This window comes from Octodon degus, unplaced genomic scaffold (genome assembly GCF_000260255.1).
Source record: "Octodon degus isolate 3935 unplaced genomic scaffold, OctDeg1.0 scaffold00014, whole genome shotgun sequence".
In the NCBI taxonomy this organism is placed as follows: Eukaryota; Metazoa; Chordata; class Mammalia; order Rodentia; family Octodontidae; genus Octodon; species Octodon degus.
The window spans coordinates 12,977,933-12,998,935 of record NW_004524590.1 but is presented as its reverse complement, the minus strand read 5'-3'; the positions used below and the strand labels follow the sequence as shown (position 1 = coordinate 12,998,935).

At 38.8% G+C, this 21,003-nt stretch overlaps 1 protein-coding gene across 2 annotated transcripts in view; it reads right to left on the bottom strand.

Annotated features, from left to right (window-relative positions):
• The window catches only part of Ccdc93 (coiled-coil domain containing 93), an 87,955-nt gene that overhangs the window by 66,376 nt on the left and 576 nt on the right, over positions 1–21,003 (bottom strand). For both annotated transcript variants that reach the window (XM_023709707.1, XM_004626365.2), the window contains exons 2-5: positions 13,929–14,042; positions 12,042–12,136; positions 6,194–6,305; positions 264–362 (exon numbers count right to left, since the gene is read on the bottom strand). In XM_023709707.1, coding sequence (XP_023565475.1) covers positions 264–362; positions 6,194–6,305; positions 12,042–12,136; positions 13,929–14,042 — 420 coding nt within the window. The remainder of the gene's footprint in view (positions 1–263; positions 363–6,193; positions 6,306–12,041; positions 12,137–13,928; positions 14,043–21,003) is intronic.

Here is a 21,003-nt window from a genome sequence, read left to right as displayed (position 1 = left end):
AAATTTTAAAAACTTTACATAGAAATACACTCCCCTTTTGTCATTTAATTGAAATTCTGGGTCAATACTAAAATTCAAAGAAATGACAGCGTTCTACAGGGGTTCACACTCCACAGCCATTGAAATAGTTCTACTGAACCGCAAGGCCCATTTCAATGTTGGCTTAAGACCAAGAAGGAGCAATTAAGCTTAATGTCCTCCTTCCTGGGAGTCTATGTGTACACTTGTTCTCAGTGGTCAAAAGAAAAAAGTACAAAACTGACCTCAGGAAGACTGTAGTTTTTCTGGAATTGGGATATAGAGTATGAACGGATGTAGTCACCCATCTCTTCTTTCGTTTCTATAGCTCGTTTCACCAGCCACTAGAGAAAGAAGAAAATATGAGTTACCAGGAACAAAATCTCTCTGTGGTGAAGTCCTGCTCAAAGATAACACATCTTCTGAATACCAATCAGCACAGTTGTCCTAACAGAAAAGCAGTTGGCAGGCACCCATGATGCCAAGACCTGGTGGGACCACCGCTGACTAGCTGTACTTCTCATATGCAAGCCTCAGCCTGCCTCTCTCAAAGGAAAGGCCTCTCTGTATATTATTGACTATACAGAGCTGTAACCAGGTCAAATGAAATCACAATGAGTACTCTGTAAATATCAGAAGCACAAGGTAAATATAACTATTCCTCCAACCACTGGCCTGAGGGGCAGTTCTTAATGTAAACTCCTATGCTGCTTGCACCACAGAACAGGGAAAGGGGAAAGAGTCACAAACAGTATCTCATACAAGCCTTCATTTAATAGTGAAGAAAAACTCCACAATATTATGATTTGAAGACAGTGTGCACTAAGAATTCAAGGCAATAGATTAGCCTGATAAAGGTCTCTCTTAATCTTCCAGAGAACATGAGATATAGACAATGTATTTATTCTTCCTTCTATAGTCACAAAGCTAGGAAGCTCTTTTCAGCTTTATTGGGTTGACATCCAAAAGCAACTGGTCTTTTTTAATCCAACTTAAATCTCCAGGTAATTAAAACACACGTGCACATACACACACACACATGTGTGCACAAACCCACAACCCAGGGAAGATCCTGGAAGTGCAGGTAAGAGTGCAGAAAGGAATGTAGGTGCAGAAAAAACTTGTGCTTCTCCTCCTCACTTTCTATTTATTCCCTTTGTTACTGAACAAGGGGGAAGCCATTTGTCAGGGTTGGTGTTCCTTTTCCAGAAAAAGTGACTCTACCCCAAAACAGTTTTTGGGTAATAGCTATGTTTTCACCAAGAGCACTCACACTTGATGAGGTCTAGCTGCTTAGGAAAGTAGACACAAGAAGAAAAGCTTGTGCAGAAGGTACCCAGCTCAAGCAAAGAACATGTTTAGGAATGGAGGTCTAGGACAGAAGTAATTGCCAATAACTGCAGGAAAAATACTCCTCTATTGCTAGTACCTTTTGTTTATTTCTACTACTCTATCCCACTCCACCTCCAATCACTAGAGCACCAACTGAAAGCAGAAGCAGAAAAGGATCAGAGCATTCAGACCTGCTGGAGCTTTTATCCACATTCCCACCCTAGCACCACAGCCACAGATCTCTAAGATGACTTACTGCTCAACTCAATTTTAACTCTGCTTTCTTTTGATCAGAAGACCCAGTTTCTAGCTTTTCATGTCTGTTTCCATTTTAGATTTGACTCCATTAATCCTGTATCTACTCTGAGTTACTCCTATGTGGGATTCTAAAGTGTGAAGAAGCCAGGGAAAAAGCCTGCTGAGTCTCAGGAAGTTCTGTTTTAGGTCCCAGTGGGAATGACTATAGCAGGAACATCTTGTGAGGTCAAGATCTGCCACAGGAAGTTAAATCTTGTTTTGTCTCAGCAGCACTTCAGAGTGCAGCTACAACTTTGCCAAATTATGTGAATATGGCTGGTGCGCCCCCAGATTTACTTAAGCAAGCCAGGTTATCTGTTAACTGCTCATCTATAGTCTTTTATTAGTCTCTGACAAACAGAAAAACCCTGCAGGCTTGTGTCAGATTTCTATAAGTGTAAACATATTCTCTAAAATATAAAAAAAAAAAAAAAAAATTGAAGGACTGTCCTCTTGTCTGTGATTGGGAGTTTAGTGGCCTTTCTTCTAGGGAAAACAATACTGCAATTACTTTTTGTGTGTGTGTGTGAAACTGGGGATTGAACTCAGGTCCTTGCACTTGCCAGGGAAGCACTTATTCCACTGAGCCATCTCCTCGGCCCCTAACTGCAGTTACTTTTAAAAGTATTCCTGCCAGGCCAACTGCCAACTCTATGTAAACCTTTATTTTCTGCTTTATACTTTTATTGGTTCATGAAATCAAAAAATCTGGTAACCTAGTTTAGGCTCTCCTATCCAGACAGGAACTTCTCAGTATTTCACTCACAACATGAAACATTCACAAACCCTCAAAATGCTCAAACTGACTGCAGAACACCACTTTCCACTCAACTTCTCATGTCAAAACTAGATTTGTTGCCCTCAAATGCATAACACAGGATGGAGTTAGATTTAACCCTAAAAGAGCCATGCTTGGGAGACAGGTAACACCTTTACAGCACAACAGCATTGGAGCTGTCAGTAATCAACACTGGGCTCTGGCTTCTTTTCACAAAAAGGATCAGATACCACCTCCTTGCATCAGACAAACAGAAAGTTTAACATGAATCAAATTCTAGGCTAAACTCTTAACCTAAAATTTACAAATTTCACTTATAAATTTACAAAATTCAGGGCACTTTAGTATATGTCCTGCCAAAGTGAGCACAACTCAGGGCATCTTACCTCAAGTCTAGTGCAGAGAAGACTGAACAGATGACAACACAAGCTAGCATTTCATGCTTATAAAGCACTCACTACCATAACTTAGCGTGCCAGGCTTTCATCTAAATATATTATACAACCTATGAATGTCCATTTTGTATCTGTGTATTCAAAGTGGTTGGGATAGATATATAGTTGCATTCTCTTAATGAATAGAATGATTTGTTCTAATGGTGTTTGTAAATAGGATCACAAGTCCGCATCTTGTACAGCAATTAACCACTAAGAAGAATATATGCAGTGTATTATTTGTTGAAACTGTACTTCCGATTTGATTTGAAACTGTCTCATTGCTGTTTATCAATAAAACTTTGAAAAAAAAAAGGGGGGGATACAGATGAATGTCCATTTTGTATCTGTGTGTTCAAAATGGTTAGGATAGATATATAGCTACATTCTCGTAATTCAATGAATAGAAGGATTTGTTCTAATAGTGTTTATAAATAGGATATCATGTCTGCATCTTGTACAACAAACAACCACTAGGAAGTCAGTATGCAATGTGTTAATTATTGGAACTCTCCTACCAATTTGATATAAAACTGTCTCATTTCTATTTTCTCAATAAAATTATGGAAAAAATAAATACATAAATAAATAAATGTTAAAAAAAAAAAAAGAAAAAGAAAGAAAAGTATGAAGACAAAATATAGGAAGTAAAGCCATGCTGTTAAGTTGAGCTGTGGGGGACTCAGGTCAATAATTTCTGACATTGCCAGTTAAACAGAAGACCCAATGCTATTATGGTCTACTGGACTCTTTTAGAATATTTTGCTGAGTTTACACACCTATAATATTCAATAACGGAACTTAGGAAAAATGGGGTATACCTATGAATGTCCATTCTGTATCTGTGTATTCAAAGTGGTTAGGATAGATATATAGTTGCATTCTCTTAATGAATAGAATGATTTGTTCTAATGGTGTTTGTAAATAGGATCACAAGTCCGCATCTTGTACAGCAATTAACCACTAAGAAGAATATATGCAGTGTGTTATTTGTTGAAACTGTACTTCCGATTTGATTTGAAACTGTCTCATTGCTGTATATCAATAAAATTTTGAAAAAGAAAAAAAATCAATATAGCTCATTCTAAAAAAAAAGTATTCACAAATAATTACTATGAATAATTACTGTAATATACTAATACTCATCTATAAACATAAATTTTATATAGCTTTAAAAAAATAAATAAATATATTACACACTAACTTCTCATCCTGTCAGATGGAAAAGGCATTAATGGTCATTTGGCCAGAAAGTGACAGAGGCAAAGCTTTTTTATTTCATTTTGTCAAAATAAAGATTGAATCCAGGCTCTTCACATTGAGCTACACACCAGTTCTTTTTTCATTTAATTTTATTTTGAGTCAGGGTCTCAAAATTCAGGTCTGCCTGCCTGCCTTAGCCTCCCAGAGTGCTAGCATCAGTGGTGTGTGCCAATATGAACAGCTTGAGGGCAAGGTACAAACCTAGGGGTCTCCAAAGCCTGTGCTCGTAACTCCTGCACTACGTAATCCTACGGCAGAACCAGAAGACAGTCTAGCAAGGGCTGTGCAACTACCTTCTCCGTGGCTGTATGAGCAGTGGAGTGGAAAAGTACAAGGTTCAGAGATGGTGTTCAGACTAGAATCTTTACTTCTCCATGCACTAGCTCTGACCTCAGCAAACTGATTATGCTGAGTCTCACTTTCCTCAAAAGTAGGACTGAACTATAACAGATATCTAAAACAAAAACACTTCTATGATCAGACACAAAGTATTGTTTACACAGCAGAAACAAACATAAGTTCCTCTGCTCTTCCCCTTCTCTAGCTGCCTGGGAAGTCCACAAACAAGAACTGCATCGAACACAGGAAGCTGACAGCAAAGGCCACTTAATCACAATCTTGGGAAAAAGCTAGCCAGAGAAGTCTCCTAGGAGACATTAACAAGGACTGTCTATAAACTGTCAAACACACTGATAGCTACTACACTATTACAGACAAAGTGAGCAAGACACTCATAGTGCCTGTCCTCATGAAGCTTACAGTCTTACGGGAGACAGATAAATAATCATACATCTCAATATACATAGTTATAAACTCCAGGAAGGAAGTTTCATGTGAAGTAAAGAAATGTGGCTAGATGAGCAATACAGCAAATGAACCAGTATCAGACTAAGGAGTCAGGGGCCGGGAAGATAGCTCAGTGGTCTAAGCGCCTGCCTGGCAAGTGCAAGGCCCTGGGCTTGATCCTCCGTACTGCATGCCATGCTGGCCCTGCCCTGGGCTCGCCAAGCAAGCAACCCAGGGGTGGTGGCACATGGCTGTAATCCTAGAGGTAGGGAGGCTGAAAGAGGATTACTATGAGTCCAAGCTACATAGTGAGAAATTGTACCAAATTTATAAATTAAAAAAAAAAAAGATTAAGGAGTCAAAGAAAGCTTTCCTGAGAAGGTTTGTTGGAATCAAGATCTGAAGGAGGAACATGAATTTTAAACACGTAACGCAAGAAGGGAAGTGCATTCCAGCCCACAGAATTTGTATATGCAAAATCCTATGGTGGCAGGACGAAGCATAAGTACAGGAAAACCTGGAACAAAGAAGGGCTAGAAGAAAAAAGAAAAAAGCAAACAATGAAATGAAGCTGAACAGTTAGTGCAGGGCTCTGGAGTTCTACCTGTACTCGTAAAACAATAAAAATGACAAAGGAAACACAGAAAGAGCCTAACAAGAGTGTAATGCTAGGGCAGTGTTGCTGAACATTTTTAGGGACGAGTGCGCAAACTGCTAACCAAAATCCACCTATTACAAAGTACCAACACTGAAATTAAACCTGAATACTGAGGATTTATAATTTAGAAAAAGCAACTTATACATTAAAATCTTTTATCTTTTTTTTTTTTTAATCCTGTCTTTTTATTTATTTCTTTGATACAGGGTCTCACTACTCAGCTCAGACTCATAGTGATCCTCCTGTCTCAGCCTCCCCAGGGCTGGGAATATAGGCGTGCACCACCACACCAGTTTTGGTGGCCAGCTCAGCACCGGGCTAGCAAGGCGTGCAATGCTGGTGATCAAACCCGGGTCCCTGAGCTTGCCAGGCAGGCACTTACACCACAAAGCTATCGCCCTGGCCCTGAAAATTTTCATCTTGAAAGAAAATGACACACATACCACCACTGAACTAGTGAACATGGAGTACTGGAAACCTTTTCAGAACAGTGACATGTCATGCTCTGGTGCAAGAAATCCATTCTACACCCATTAAACCCATGATCCAGGCCAGATGATCCAAGAGCCTGAATTATTATAGGAACTCTGATGTTCAGAGGACAAGAAATCACATGGAAGATCTCACCTGCACAACAGGAAATATGTGAATAAAATCCATCCCTTGGATCTGATGGGGTTCCAGCTGATGTGGACATTTCATCCTTGGAAGGACTGAGACAATCTTTTCTGATAGAGCTCTGTCAGAGAAAAACAGAGTGAAATGTAGTGAGGAGCAATAAAGACATTTCTAAATTCTGGGCCACATCCCAGAAGAACTTGTGCTTCACAGTGCTCGGGCAAGAGCCAGACCATGACTGAGTTTTTCCTGGCTGAGAGCAAAGCAAGGAAAAGTAGCACAATTTAGGTTTGCACGTCAGGTCAAAAAAACTCCTTCATCATTTGTTTAAAATGTTTTCCCTGGGCCAGGAAAATAGCTTGGCGGCCGAAGCGCTTGCCTGACCAGCTCAAGGACCTGGGTTCAATCCCCAGTACTGCATGCCATGCCAGCCTTGCACCAAGCCGGCCACTGAAACTGGGCATGGTGGCGCACATCTGTAATCCCAGCACTGGGGAGTCTGAGACAGGAGGATCACTACCAGTCCGAGCTGCTTAGGAAATCTCGTACCACATAAATAAATCAAAAATAATAAAATAAAATGTTTTTCTTCCTATTTTTCACTGTTTAACTGTTTAAATATTTTCTTTATGAAATAATAGTGACTTTTTGTCTGTTTGTTTGTTCAGGTTTTTGATACTGGGGATGGAACTCAGGACCTTGTGCTTGCCAGGCAGGTGCTTATGCCACTGAGCTATCTCTTCCGACCCATAGTGATGCTGACGTGGCAATACTTGTAATATTCTTACATAGTGAAATAAAAAGTTATCAGTGCTCCATGTTCTTTTACATTTCATTTTAATGACCTACACTTTTTATACTTTGACACAAAAACACTTTAAAATAATAGCCTTCATTTTTTATGCTATGTGCTCTAAAATCAATCCTAGATCTGAAAGACCTTCTATTTCCACAGAAGGTTCACTTCCAAAAATGGTTCACTCTGCTGAGGTTTCTCAGCTCCGCCTGGATGGGACAGTTTTATGATGAGAGATAGGGCTGTCTTGTGTACAAATCTATTCTATCAGAATCATGTGCCTTTCTCCCATTAGCAGGTGGTTGATCTCTGTAGCATTACTATTTCTTACACCTCATTTGTTATCAGTTGAAGAGAAAAAAGATTTAGTGAGTCTGAAATATTCAAAGCCATAGCATGACTGAGAAACCTCTAAAAACAGCCACCTGGCATGGCTTTTTGGAGCTGCACAGAGAAACAGGGACTTTGGGCTCCATTTCTACCCTATCCACACCCAAAAAAATCTTAGTTGGTCACAGCAACGACTGTGATCTTCTTTACAAGTGCAGGACTATCTCCTCATGAATGAAGGCCCTGGTGAACAAATGGTAACATTTCTTGGCAGATATTTCAAATGCAACAAGTTTTGAGTCTCCAAAAGAGCTCCTTTTCCAAAGAAATCTCCACTTGTCCTACTGCAGTTCAACACTCCTTTCTGGGAGACAGACACCCTGAACCAGCTTCACAGTGCTTGGGCAAGAGCCAGACCATGACTGAGTCTAGAATGCAGGCCTGTATAGAAGCTATGATCCTTTTAACCCATGTTCCCCTTAACAGATCTCATATCCTCAGTCTTACCAGGAATTAAGTGACCTAGGGGCAAAAACTAAGCAATCCCTGTGATGGATTACATCCATACTGTTGCCCCTCAATTCTCATGTGTGAAGGAGGTGAATGGACAATGGAGGCAACACACTCAGAGGTGGCCTTACCCACTAAATGTGCTGTTAGAAAGGAAGGCCTAGTTGGAGGTGGGTGAGTCACTGAGGACCTGACTTAGGAAGTTGACTCTGCTATCCCTGATGATCCCTTCATGCCCTACCTCATGGCTGCTGTGGACTGAACAATCCAGTCCTCCTCCATACCCCTCTGCCATTCTGTTCCTGCCTTGGAGGCAGCCAATCATGGATTGAAATTGAGCCAAAATAAAGCTGTTGCCCTTTCAGTTGCTGATGTTAGGTATTTTGTACAGCAACAGGAAAGTGACTAAAATAACCCTGTAGGGAATGGTCCTTAAGTATACATTATAGGCAGTGTTTGGTACCTGGAAAGCAGCTTCAGAGGTGGAAATAAGGATAAATTTCAGAAGACAATAGTCAATCCCACTGACCCATGTCTAGTCCAGTATGTTTAAAAAAAAAAAAACAAAACATATGCAGCAGACAGGCTGATTCCCTACTGTACATAAACACAGAGGGGAGGATATCTACCTCCAGGAGAGAGCCAGATGGGAGAATATTTTCTGCCTCTTCCTCCTCACCTCTCTTCAACAGAAGTGGGGAGGGGCTGTTCTAAAAGGGCTGAGAGGAAGAAGGAAGCTCTCATGTGGGTATCTCAGCCATTCCAATAGCCACCAAGAACACTGCCTGTGGGACATGTGTTTTTTTCTGCCATAAAATGTGCAGCCAGCCCCAGTGAGGAAGTCTGTGGCTATCCAGGTCAGCTCAGGGGTCAAATGGGATAGTATGGTAGTGAAGTACTAAAAAACCCACTTGGTAATACATTGAGGCCTTCTCTAATAAGCTTTATTATTTAGTTTGATCTCCATCAGGCTCCTATGCCTGTTTAATTTCTTTGCCACTTACAAAAGAAGAAATATGTATTTAAATGCCCCTGCTACTTAAATTCCAAGTTTGTGCTCAGCAAGTAAAGATGAGAACCAGTGCTAGTTTTAAGTCTTGCTTAGTGCATGTCCTAACTTTATTAATGCTGGACAGCTGTGCATAAACCCACCCACTCCTGAACACAGCCTTTCCTCAGTTACATTCTAGTTTAGCAAGGGGAACACTCCCTCTAGTGGCTGAACGTTATCTGATTTACAGAATCAAAGTCAGCAGCTTAAACAAAATCAAGAGGCTGAGATGCCAAGATAATTGAGTCCAACCCCCTGCCTTCACACAGGGTCCCCTGCCCCTGGACACTCCTCAGGGATAGCTATTCATCTTTTCATCAGTATCCCAAAGGAAGAATATTGAAGGTAATCCCAGGATTTACAACCCTTTTAAACTGACTTCCCAGAAATTCCTAGTCAGGACAGTTTAAGAAATACAAGGAAGCACTAGGACTAAATGGAAATATAGGCAGCAAAGAAAGTCAGAAAGACTTTTACAGACACCCACCAGCCCCCACTTGGCTTCTCTCTGGAGCTCAGGATAGATCTGTCAACTCTTAAAAATCAGGAAGAGGACAAGGGAGTTCCCCAGGTAGGTTTCCTAGCCTAAAACATTAACATGTCATTATGGGTAACTAATCTGACTCCTTCAGTTTTAAGTGTTCATGTACTATTTCCTCCTCTACTGCGAACAGTTTGAAATATGGATAGACCTAGACCTACATTCCAGCTCCACCACCTACTCAGGGACTTCTGGTGATAGATGACCCTCTGGTACAGTATTCCCATCATGAGAAGTAATCCCTGCCCTGCCTACTCAAGTGTCGTCCTGAAGGTTAAATAATAAGATACATGTACAAGCACTTGAAATATAGTTGTCTTGACATGGAACTTCTTCCCTCAAGTCTCAGCTGTCCATTACACTAAACCGACTGCCCTTAAAATTATCTCTGCCTCCTACTCAAAATTTCTCCTCATATCCCTCCTAGTTCTCATTGTCTCCATTGCACACATTACTTTTGTATGTATTTTATTACTGTTCATAGTCTTTTTCCCACCACTACATTGGGCGTTCAGTGAGGGCTAGATGTTGTTCAATAATGAATCCACAGTACCCAGAATAAAGCCTGATCCACAGCAGGGATTTAATAAACATTAAATGAATAAATGAAAAGAGACTACTTTTGCCTAAGTTTTAAATTTTCTGCTTTAAACATCACTGTAACAGTCTAGAAGCTTATATTTCCTGTTCTCATTCTATCACTGTTTTTAGATCTTATTCTAGACAGTGATTACAGATGTAATTTTCAAACTTTCTTGCAAAGTATGAACTTCATTATGAATATTCTCTTGCCAATTTAACGGTAAGTAATGATAGATGAAAGCTAAACATCAGGAAGACCTGGTAGGCCTACCTCCGCCCACCCGTCATGATCTCCTGAGGTCTTCTGAGTCCTGGCCACCTGACTTCACCCTGAAGACTACTTGGAGGACCCAGTGGGCCTCCTCCAACTCCCTGTTGGAATACAGCTGAGCCCTGGCCACCTGTCATTGCCCAGGAAGACTGCTGGGGGGATCTGAAACCCCAGGTGCCTGGAAAACTGCTACAGGGACCTGCAGGAGCCCTGTGAGAACCTACCCTACGCCGGCCCACTATCAAGACAGCTTTGCAGAACTTCACCTGCATTCATCATCATTGGATTCTTCTTGAGCTGTGCTTAGTCCCTCCCCTACCCACAGAGGTGGACGCCACACTGAATCCCACACAGCAGGAGCTTTGATAACATCATGCAATACAGCAACCACTGTTGAATTCCCATTACTTTGTTTAGTGAAATTTTGTATTGTTTCTAGTGCTTTTTAATTGCTATTTTTGTGTTGTTTAAAAAATTAAAGCGGGCTGGCCAGATAACTCAGCGATTAAAGTGCCTGCTTGGGCAGACGTAGGGACTGGGTTCGATTCCAAGCATGCCATGCCGGTCCCATCTGCAGGACGAGATGAGACTGCTATTGACACTGGGCATGGTGGGGCCCACCTGTAACCCCAGGGCTTACAAATAGGAGGATCACTATGAGTTCAATCTGTGTAGTGAGACCCTATAGACCCTGTACTAATTAAAAAAAAAAAAAAGAAAGAATACAAACACTATACCATGACATGTTAAAAGAAAGCTGGAGTAGCTATGTCAGCATCAGGCAAGTAGACTTTAAGACAGCAAATATTTCCAGATATAAACAGGATCTTCTGAACAACTACTTTGAAGATAATATACACTATAACAACCATTGTTGAATTCCTATCATCTTGTTTTTCAAAATTCTGTATTGTTTCTAATGTTTATTATTATTTTTTATTCTCTTTAAAATAAAAGACTATAATGAAATGGAAAAGGGTCAGTTCACTAAGAAATGAGATTTACTTGCCTGTTCTTCTCTTAATTATATTCTTACAAAGATGTTAATAGCATGGACAATTTGTTTTGAAATATTATATATAGCTTTGGAATACACTTATGAATATTTCTTATAGGACTTTTTTTAATAGTACTAAGCCAAGTATTTTCCTTGGCTTAGTACTATTAGTTTGTATTAGTAAGCAAATAAACAGTAATATCAATTTAAACAACAAATATACTCTGAAATGTGCTACATGATGAAGATTAATCAATTGGGGGCTAAGTGTTAGAAATGATCTACATGTAAGCACTTAAGAGTTTATATTAAGAATAAATATATATAGGCCAGGGAGACAGCTGAGTGGCATAAGTGCTTGCCTGGCAAGCACAATATCCTGAGTTTGATCCTTGATACAACCAAAAAAAAAAAAAGAAAAGAATAAACATATATATAGTATTTCAAGAATGAAAAAGAATGTGTGGCCAGCAAGACAGCTCAGTGGACTAAGCGCCTGCTTAGGCAAGCACAGGTACCACACGCCACGCCGGCCCTGCCCTTTGGTGTGCTGAGCCAGTGAACCAGTCTGGGTGTGGTGACATGTGCCTGTAACCCCACCACTGGGGAGGCTGAAAAGAGGAGGATCACTGAGAGTCCGATCTGCACTGTGAGATTCTATACCAAATACATAAAAAAAAAAAAAAAAAATCTGAATATAAACATGTAATTACCCAGTTCCACAAAACTGCCCTTCTAACCCACATTAGGCTTTTCTACTGCAAATTCAAATAACTTACATTTTTTGACCTATCGTAGAGTTTTCCTGAAAGAGCAAATCAACATCTATATCAAAGGTACAAGTGGTGATACACCAAGTCATTCCTCCTACCACCTGTGAAAAAAAAGGAAAATATTTCTCTTTCTAGTTCAGGGAAAGATATAAAAGGTAGACAAATTATACAAACAGGTTTCAGTAAGTATAGACTATTACGTGACTTCAGAGAGAGAAAATGTCCTTACATTCAGTTCAGCTAAGATAGCAGTGAAACAAAACTTGGTGCAGTGATACAAATGTTCTACACCTGCACTGTCCAACACTAGCCACACGCGTCTAACACTTGAAATGATGTGACTTTTATTATTAAATGATTATATGATCTACAGATCTTTACAATAGAGGACAGACATTAAATTTCAGCTGAAAGATTTTCTTAACCTAGTTTCAGATAAGTGCCAGACTCCAAAGGAATTGTGTTTTAGAGACCAGAACTGAGTGCAACATAGTTGGCATTTTTGGCGTGTTATTTAATTTCCACACATATTCTCATCTAGCTAATGAAGATGAGAATGTCTGCTCTACTTTTCTTACAGGATTTCTCTGACATGCAAGTAACTCTAAGGCTCAACACTCACTCTGAAACAAAATGTTTTTCAAACACACATTGATACTAGGAATAAACAGTGAAGTTTATCTCAGCTATGTTTTAGACTCATGTATGTCCAATATAATACAGATCCCAGGACTTCAGCCCAAATATAACTAGAAATACAATGGGTTAGGCCTGGACACATATTGTAAAATAACCCATGTGATTATGTTATTATGTGAAGCCAGGACTGTGACCTTCTGAACAACACTCGATTTCTAAAAGTTTCCCAAGCTGCTCTGCAGCTCCTGCATATATCCTGTGCACAGTATACTGTGTCACATATTATACCATGCCATTCATTCTATGCATGTTAGTTTATGTGTCTCTCTTCTGCACTCTATATAAGTGGTGCTCCTTCCATGCATGGATATTGTGCTATATCTGTATTCTTTAACTTTTAAAGAAATATTGTATTTGTTTATTCATTTATTTGGTAGAGGGTCTCACTATACAGTTCAGACTCATAGTGATCCTCCTGTCACAGCCTCCGCAGTGCTAGGATTGCAGACGTGCACCACCACACCTGGCTTCTGTGGCGGGCAGGACGCACCCAAGGTTTCGGGGCTGGCACAGCATGTGGTACTGCAGATCGAATCTGAGTCCTTCAGCTTGCCAGGTGGAGCTATCTCCCCGGCCCTGTATCTGTATTCTTAACATCTTTTATTATATCACAAGCACCATAATTATTTGTTCTTCTAAATTAAAATACTACATCCCACAGTGATTTATCCATTTTCCAACTCAGAGCATTTATTAACAGAATATATATCAACTATTTGTAAGCATACTGACTTAGAATAATTAATACTCAGATTATTTTCTGATGTGAATTTTATAACCCTATCTGACCTATAACTATATGTTCCTTGAATAAAGAAAATAGTATTTCTGGAGCCGGGGAGATGGCTCAGTGGAATAAGAGCTTCCCTGGCAAGCGCAAGGGCCTGAGTTCAATCCCCGGTTCCACCAAAAAAAAAAAAGAAAAAGAAAGAAAGAAAATAGTATTTCTTCTATTTGTTGCATTTTCTACAACATCATGCACAGTAATTTAACTATGCACCATAATTTTACTATCTACTAGCTGATCCTTAATTTTGCTAAACAATAAATAAGAATACTTCTATAATGGAACTACATGAGGGAGAATGTTAACATGGATATGGAGGAAGTAAAACACCCTCTTCACCCTTTCTGTGTCATGGTTAACTATAACATGCTCAGGAGAAACAGTCTAGTGGTAAACTTTCCACTTACCTTGTCAAAAGGTGACAAGCCTTTAATTCTAGCCCTGAAATATCCAGCTGCAACCAGGAGTTCCAGAATTTCAGTCAATTTGACATTTTGTTCTTCATCTTCTCTTGTTTCTACCTAGAATAAAAGTGACAAGTGAGGCTAGTAGAAGCTATCTTGAATAAAAGGAAACCAAGTATGTACTCATGATGCCACAATCTCATTGCCAAGGAGCAGGTGACAATGGCTCATTCACTGCCACAGATTTTCTGTGAAATTCCACAGGCATCTAACAGGCATCTATAGAAACATGTGGTCAATGTTGCCAAAGTTCCAAAACATGAAGGTCCAATCTTCGATGAGCTGTTAATCATTATGGCTGGGAGGAGAAGAGTTCATCACACATAAAAGGAATCCAGGGGAAAAAAAGAACAGAGCACATTATCTCCCTTTTCCCTAGTACATGCTCTACTTGACAAGCTTCTCAATGACATTATAAGCTCTTTATAGACAGGAACAAGGCAGTTGGTTTTAAACTATACTCATCCAGGTCTGGGTCTGGGAAGTTACTGACAAGAGAAGAGAAAAGAAGAAATTCAAATATGTAACCCTCTCTGCATTTCCTTTGTGGATCTCTAAAGGAAATATACAGAAGGCTTTCAATGCAGACATACTAAGGGATAATTACTGTCACATTAGAGGACTGCCTTAAAATAGTGAATTCACCTAATATATGTAAATATAAATTTGATTTGAAATTCTTCACTTGTCTCCCCTTCACTGCAGGTGTTTACTACTTAAATCCATCTAAATATTATCATTTTTTGCAATCATTTATTTTCATGAGCTGCCTTTCCTGAAGGTCTTCCATTATTGTAAAAAAATTTAAAAACCACTTTTCTGTATAGAACACCACTAAAGCATTCTGGTTCAACTGTTCATGCTTATCTCTAGTCCCTCATTCAACAACAGCTGCTACCATCTCTCTTTGCTGTACACCTTACATATATCCACCCCCTTTCATTTATATTTTATGTTGTAATTACTCCAACTGTTTCTCAATCTCTTTTGTCTTACTCCTTAAAGCTTTCACATTTGTAATCTATAACACAGCCCTCACCACAATGTATCACATACTGTTTATAAGATAAATTTCTAATTTCTTGGTTTGGCAATCAGATATGTGGGTACAACCTATTTTATCAGCTTCATTCTTTATTTTGTCACCAAACAATTTTAACAAGATAGTGGCCAATCAAGAACTGCTCATTCCTATATAGGAAATAAATAAAATGCATGAAGCAGATTCAAAGTGATATACAGGAAATTAAAACCTCAATTTCAAGCTGGAAAGCTGGCAAAACCATTTGAATGAAAGTTAAACAGACTTTCAGATCTTGAAGACATCACTTCAGCTAGTAAAAAGGTAAGAAGAGATCTCTGGAAAACAACTAGGACGCAGGAAAAAATAATTCAACATCTGCAAGATGATGCAAAGATGAACAACGTAAAACCAACAGGCATTAATGAGAAAGAAGGAGTCAATACAAATGATATAAAAACAATATGGGTGGGGCTGGGGATTTGGCTCAGTGGTAGAATGCTTTCCTAGCAAGCTGGAAGCCCTGCGTTTGAGCCTCAGCACCAAAAATAAAAAATAAACCTCCCCTAAAAATACGGGCAGAAGCAAGAGCAGAAAACTTCCCAAATATGGGAAAACTATCTGACATTCAGGTAACTGAAGCCTAAAGAACTCCAGGTAACATTAACCCAGTTAAAACCACACCCAGACATAATAATCAAGATCCCAGAAATTCAGCACAGGAACAATATACTAACAGCCTCTAGAGAAAAGAAACAGATCACATTTAAACGGAAACCAATCAGAATAATGGCAGATTTCTCTTCACAAACCATCAAGTCAAGAGCATGGAGCAAAGTACTTCAAGTCTTGCAAGAAAACAAATTTCAACCCAGACTGATATACCCTGCAAAACTCTCTTTCAAGTTTAATGGAGAAGTGAAATACTTCCATGACAAAAGAGCAACTAAAGATCTCATGACAACAAAGCCAACCCTACACAGACTACCAGAAGTTATTCTAGAGAGGGATCAAAATGACCATAACTCCATGAATGAGAACAGAAAGAACCCACGAAGTAGGGCAAACAAACACAGGAGAAAAAGAGGTATACAACAGCAGTCTTTCAATTATTCTGCTGCATACAGCAGCAAAATATTTCCATCAGCATGGCCTATAAATGGACTTCTCCTGTACCCTATGGGTCACAATTCTGTCTGGGTCTACAGAGTGGATAAAGGAACTAGCAGTAGCTCAGTCCCACAAGTGACAACTGGCCACCAGTAAGCATCATAGACACTGTCCACATCTACCACATACAAGAACTTTGTGCAATATCCTATTCCCAAACTGTTAGAAGTGCTGGGCATATATTTGCCATTCCAGTATTTTTGTTATGTTTTATCCTATGTAATTCTTTACTATCATGAAAATTTTTCTTAGTTGATATTTTTGTACATATTACCCTATTCAAACACTGTGTGAGTACTCTGAATTGATCACAGATTCGTACATACGATACACTACATTCTAGCCTCTTAGTTGGACTCACAATTTAATTTTAACTTTTGAATATTGTTTTGGAATATTTAATTAAATTTTGAATTAATATTTAATTAATTTTCTGAATATTGTTTAATCTTAATTTTTGTCTATGCTGTTTCTTTGACTTACTATCTACTTATAAGACATCCTATATTTTCTCCTAGTATTAGAAAGTTTAAAAAGTATATTTCCATTTTCCATTGACTTTATATCAGTTCTTCCCTGTCTTTTACACACACACATATATATGAAAAAAATATGTATATAAACTGACATAAACAATACTGTTATGTGGAAATCTTCAAGGACCTTTTAAATGGATTTGTCTAATACAATTGTATTTTACATAGTCCTGCACAGCTATCATTTTGAGAGTTCTTTATTCTTTATCCAGGACCATATAGCAGCTTCTCTTGCCTTCTGGATTATGCTCTTTCTTATTTTCTATATGCTATATCTGAAAGAAATAGAATATTTCAAGTTTGTATAACTGGAAAATATCTTGTTTTCAAAGGTATGTTTGTTAAGTATAAAATTCAATTCAAAGGACAGATCTTTTCTTGTTTTGTTTTTTCAGTCCTTTGAATAAGTAGGTCTAGTTTCTTACCCACTTGCTTTTTTTTTTTTCCTAATGTGGAATAAGATGTTATTTAATTTTATTCTTCCATGGCTAATATATTTTTCTATGTATATGCTTTAATGATTTTTTTCTTTACAAGTAGTTTTGGACAATTTTATTTTTATGTATCTTGGTATGATTTTATTTATATTTCTTGAGCAAAGGATTCATTTTTCTTGGAAATGTGGTGCTATAATGTTAACTAAATTCAAAAATTTTAACTCTTTAAATATTTATTGCCTACCCCCTTCTACTTTGAGAATTCTAATTATATGAATATATATTTCTTGATTTTGGCACAGAGTGAACTATTACATGACTGATCTGTACATTCTTTCTTACTCATTTTTATTTCAGACAATTTTTATTGTTATTTCAAGTTTGTAAATTATTTACAATGTGTAATGTATCATTAATCTCATGTATTCATTTTAGCAATATTTCTCTAAAATTCACTGTCTAAATCTATCTTTTACATTTCAATTTTTGTCTATAATTTCTAATTTGCTATATATTATTGATTTTCAATAAAGTTTATGAGTTAAAAAAGAAAAAAACAAATAAGGGAAAAGATATAATTATATATACATGCAGGATATTTTGTATAACTTGGCTGTTGATTTCTGCTGGTCTTTTGGAAGGAGTAGTTAATGCTTAAATTTTTTTTTATTCTCATTTTTCTTTAATTTCTTATAGCCTATTGTTTTGTTTTGCTTTTAACTAATTTGTCACGTTTATATCTGTTAACCTAAACAACACATTTGAAGATAACATCATGCAATACATCAATCATTGTTGAATTCCTATTACTTTGATCAACGAAATTATGTATCATTTCTATGCTTGTCTTTACTATTTTGTATTCTTTAAAAAATAAAAAAATGTGAGTTTTAAAAGTAAAAAAACAACAAAAACTGCTCATTCCCATTTCTTCACACCATTCTCCTTTCTTTGGTATTTTCTAAATATCAAGTGAACACCATCAAATTCTAGCTACTAGATACCACCCCCAAAACCCAGCTGAAATGTTCATTTCTGCATTTCTATTTTATGTGTGTCCATGCCTTTCATATAATGAAGTACCAACCTCTTTTGAGTAATGTGTCATTTTTATATACATGCCTATCTCATTGACTCAACTACCAGCTTTCCCATTAGAGAATCTACATAGTGTGTGTGTGTGTGTGTGTGTGTGTACTTCAGTGGACCTAAATGACATTTGGTTTAAAGAAATACTATTGTGGCTAGAGTGGAGTCTCAACTTGACTGGCTTTGGGATTTCTGTTGGGGAAATGGCAGGTATGTCAGGGTGAGTCATGGAGTCAGGGTCTACCTCTGACCTCTTGTCCCTTTCTGACACTTTTCCCCCTGCTCTTCTCAGACACCATGAACTAAACAGTGTTACTCTACCATGTCTCAGAGCCAGGTGACCATGGACTGAATCCCCTTAAAACATGAGTTAAATTAAACCTCTTGAAATACCTTAAGTTGAGGGAGTCTGGCACTGTGTGTAACAAAAGGAAAGTTGACTAATACAGATATACTTACTAAATAATGACATGCAACCATTATATCAAGTACATGTAATCTAGTCATGTATCAGCAATGTTTTCATATTCACGACACTGATAACAAAAATTCACTTTGGAGTACAAACTCCCAGGAAAGGGAGGATACACATTAACACCAAGTTAAACATACAATTAGTATGTTCCATGCTAATGTAAGTATAGGGCACGGCAACTGAAAATTTATTCACAATCATTCATTTTTATCAGAATTTTAGTTTTAACTGGGTGTGTTGGTCACTTTGGGGAGGTGAGCCACTGTATGTTTTATACTCTTGACTTTTCTTCCAAAACGACTTTGATTTAGCCTATGAAAGGTTCTCATAATTAGCACTCACAAGTTCTTACTGGATACACAAAAATCAAGTAATATTAATTACTTATATCCTGTCTTCTGAAAAGATCTGGGATGATTGAGAAACAACTAAAAGTGAAAAAACTCAAAGACCGATTCATGAAGATGGAGTAGAAAATGAAACTCAGATGATACAAATATTTTCTTAAAAGTTCCTAGGAAGTAAAATAGGAATCTTTCAATTTTTCAACCATCATTTATCAAGTAAACACTTCTGTGAAAAGATAACACATCACAGGAGGATTATCCTGGCTCAACTCATTTCTAAGGAGCCTCACAGGGCAACCCACTGCAAACTTCTGGCCTTTGGTTCTCATCCACTCACCCTCAGAACAGAGAACTGTACTTTTGCAATACAACCTGTGAAATCATTTTTTAGCACAAGACATTGGACTGTCTGACTCCAAATTCCCTTTAAAGACTAACTCTGAAACAAAATGGAAAGGGGCCTTTGGGTAATACATAGGAAATAAAAGAATATCCTCTCTTAAAGCCATAAAAAGCTACCAAAGTGATTAATACACCCAGTTAAAAGTAAAATTCTGATATAAATGAATGACTGAGCTCTTAAACGAGGCCCAATAAATTTTCAATTGCCCTGCCCTATGTTTCATGCAAGCTGGAAGGCAAAACCAAGCCCAGCTGTCTTTTTATTCTTGACCAATTTCCCCTCAAGGGTTTTAAAAGTTGAACTTAATGAATTAGCTGAACAAGACTAATGATAGCTGGATGAGAGACTGGTTTTTGGTAATAATCTGATTATAATCACCTGACTACCTTCCAAACTGCTAGGAACTGTCTCAAGCTCTTGGAAATCAGTGATAAAGTTGACTCAGCCTCCTAGCAGTGTGTGAAGGATTAGTGGGACTCAGCAGCCAAGTTGTTTACTTTATATAAACCCCCTCCCCATTTGTAACACTGGAGGGTTTAAGGTGGAACCCGAGAGATCAGATAGAATTCTAAAGCTAAAGACTAAGTAAAAACTCGGTGAGAGCCTAGAATTAAAAAGTAGCACAAAAGAAACTTTTGAAAATCACAGAACAATCTTCCTCTTAACAATCTTCCATAAAATTAAAGCAACGTGCGTGTTTGCCTGATGCAGGAGCTCTAACTATGCAACATTTGCTGTGTCTTCTTAATACAACAAGACAACGGATTTGGCTTCTGGGAGCACACTGATGGCTATGCCAGTCCTTCCATCAGTATATCCCCAGCTGGGTACAGAACAGAAAGATTCTTCAATTGTGGGAAGAAAGAACTGAAGATGTGCGAGGGGCACAGACAGAAAATGGTCAGTGTGAAAGGAGCACTCATCGTGCCCGGGCATCAGTTCCCCTTCCAAACTGGGAATGCATCGCTAGTAGATTCAATTTCTCTCCAGAATATAATAAACGAGAATAGCTTTTAAGTAAATCAACTGGAAGGGAAGGTTCACACAAACCAGTTGGTTAAGTGATATTTGCAACCAAAAGAAATTGAATGCTCTTTCGCTTTATTTCCAGCCTACGTGGAAATCCAGAAGACACTAAAGAGCCTCTCCCTGGGACCCAGTACTTATTAACAAACACTTTTGTGAAGATACTTGCAGCCCTTTGGCAAAGCAGCAAATCTTCGCTCAAGCTCCGTCCCCCACTACAAAGAGCCAGTCCTCACTCCCAACACCACCCCGGACTCAAAGTCCCAAACTTCCGCGGCCGCCCCAACGCGAGCAGATCTGTGCAGAGGCGCTGGCACTCCCCTCACGACAGGAGGGCTGCTGGGCTGGCCTCTGGGCCCCGCGGACCCGGAGAGAGGCGGCAGGGGGTCCAAGGTCACCGTCCTCTGCCCGACCCGAGCCAGGACGGTGCGGCACGCGCCTCTCGTGACTCGGCGCGCCGCGGCCCGGCCCGCGGGGGAGGGGCACCCGCCCGGGCCAGAGAGCGCGGCCGCCG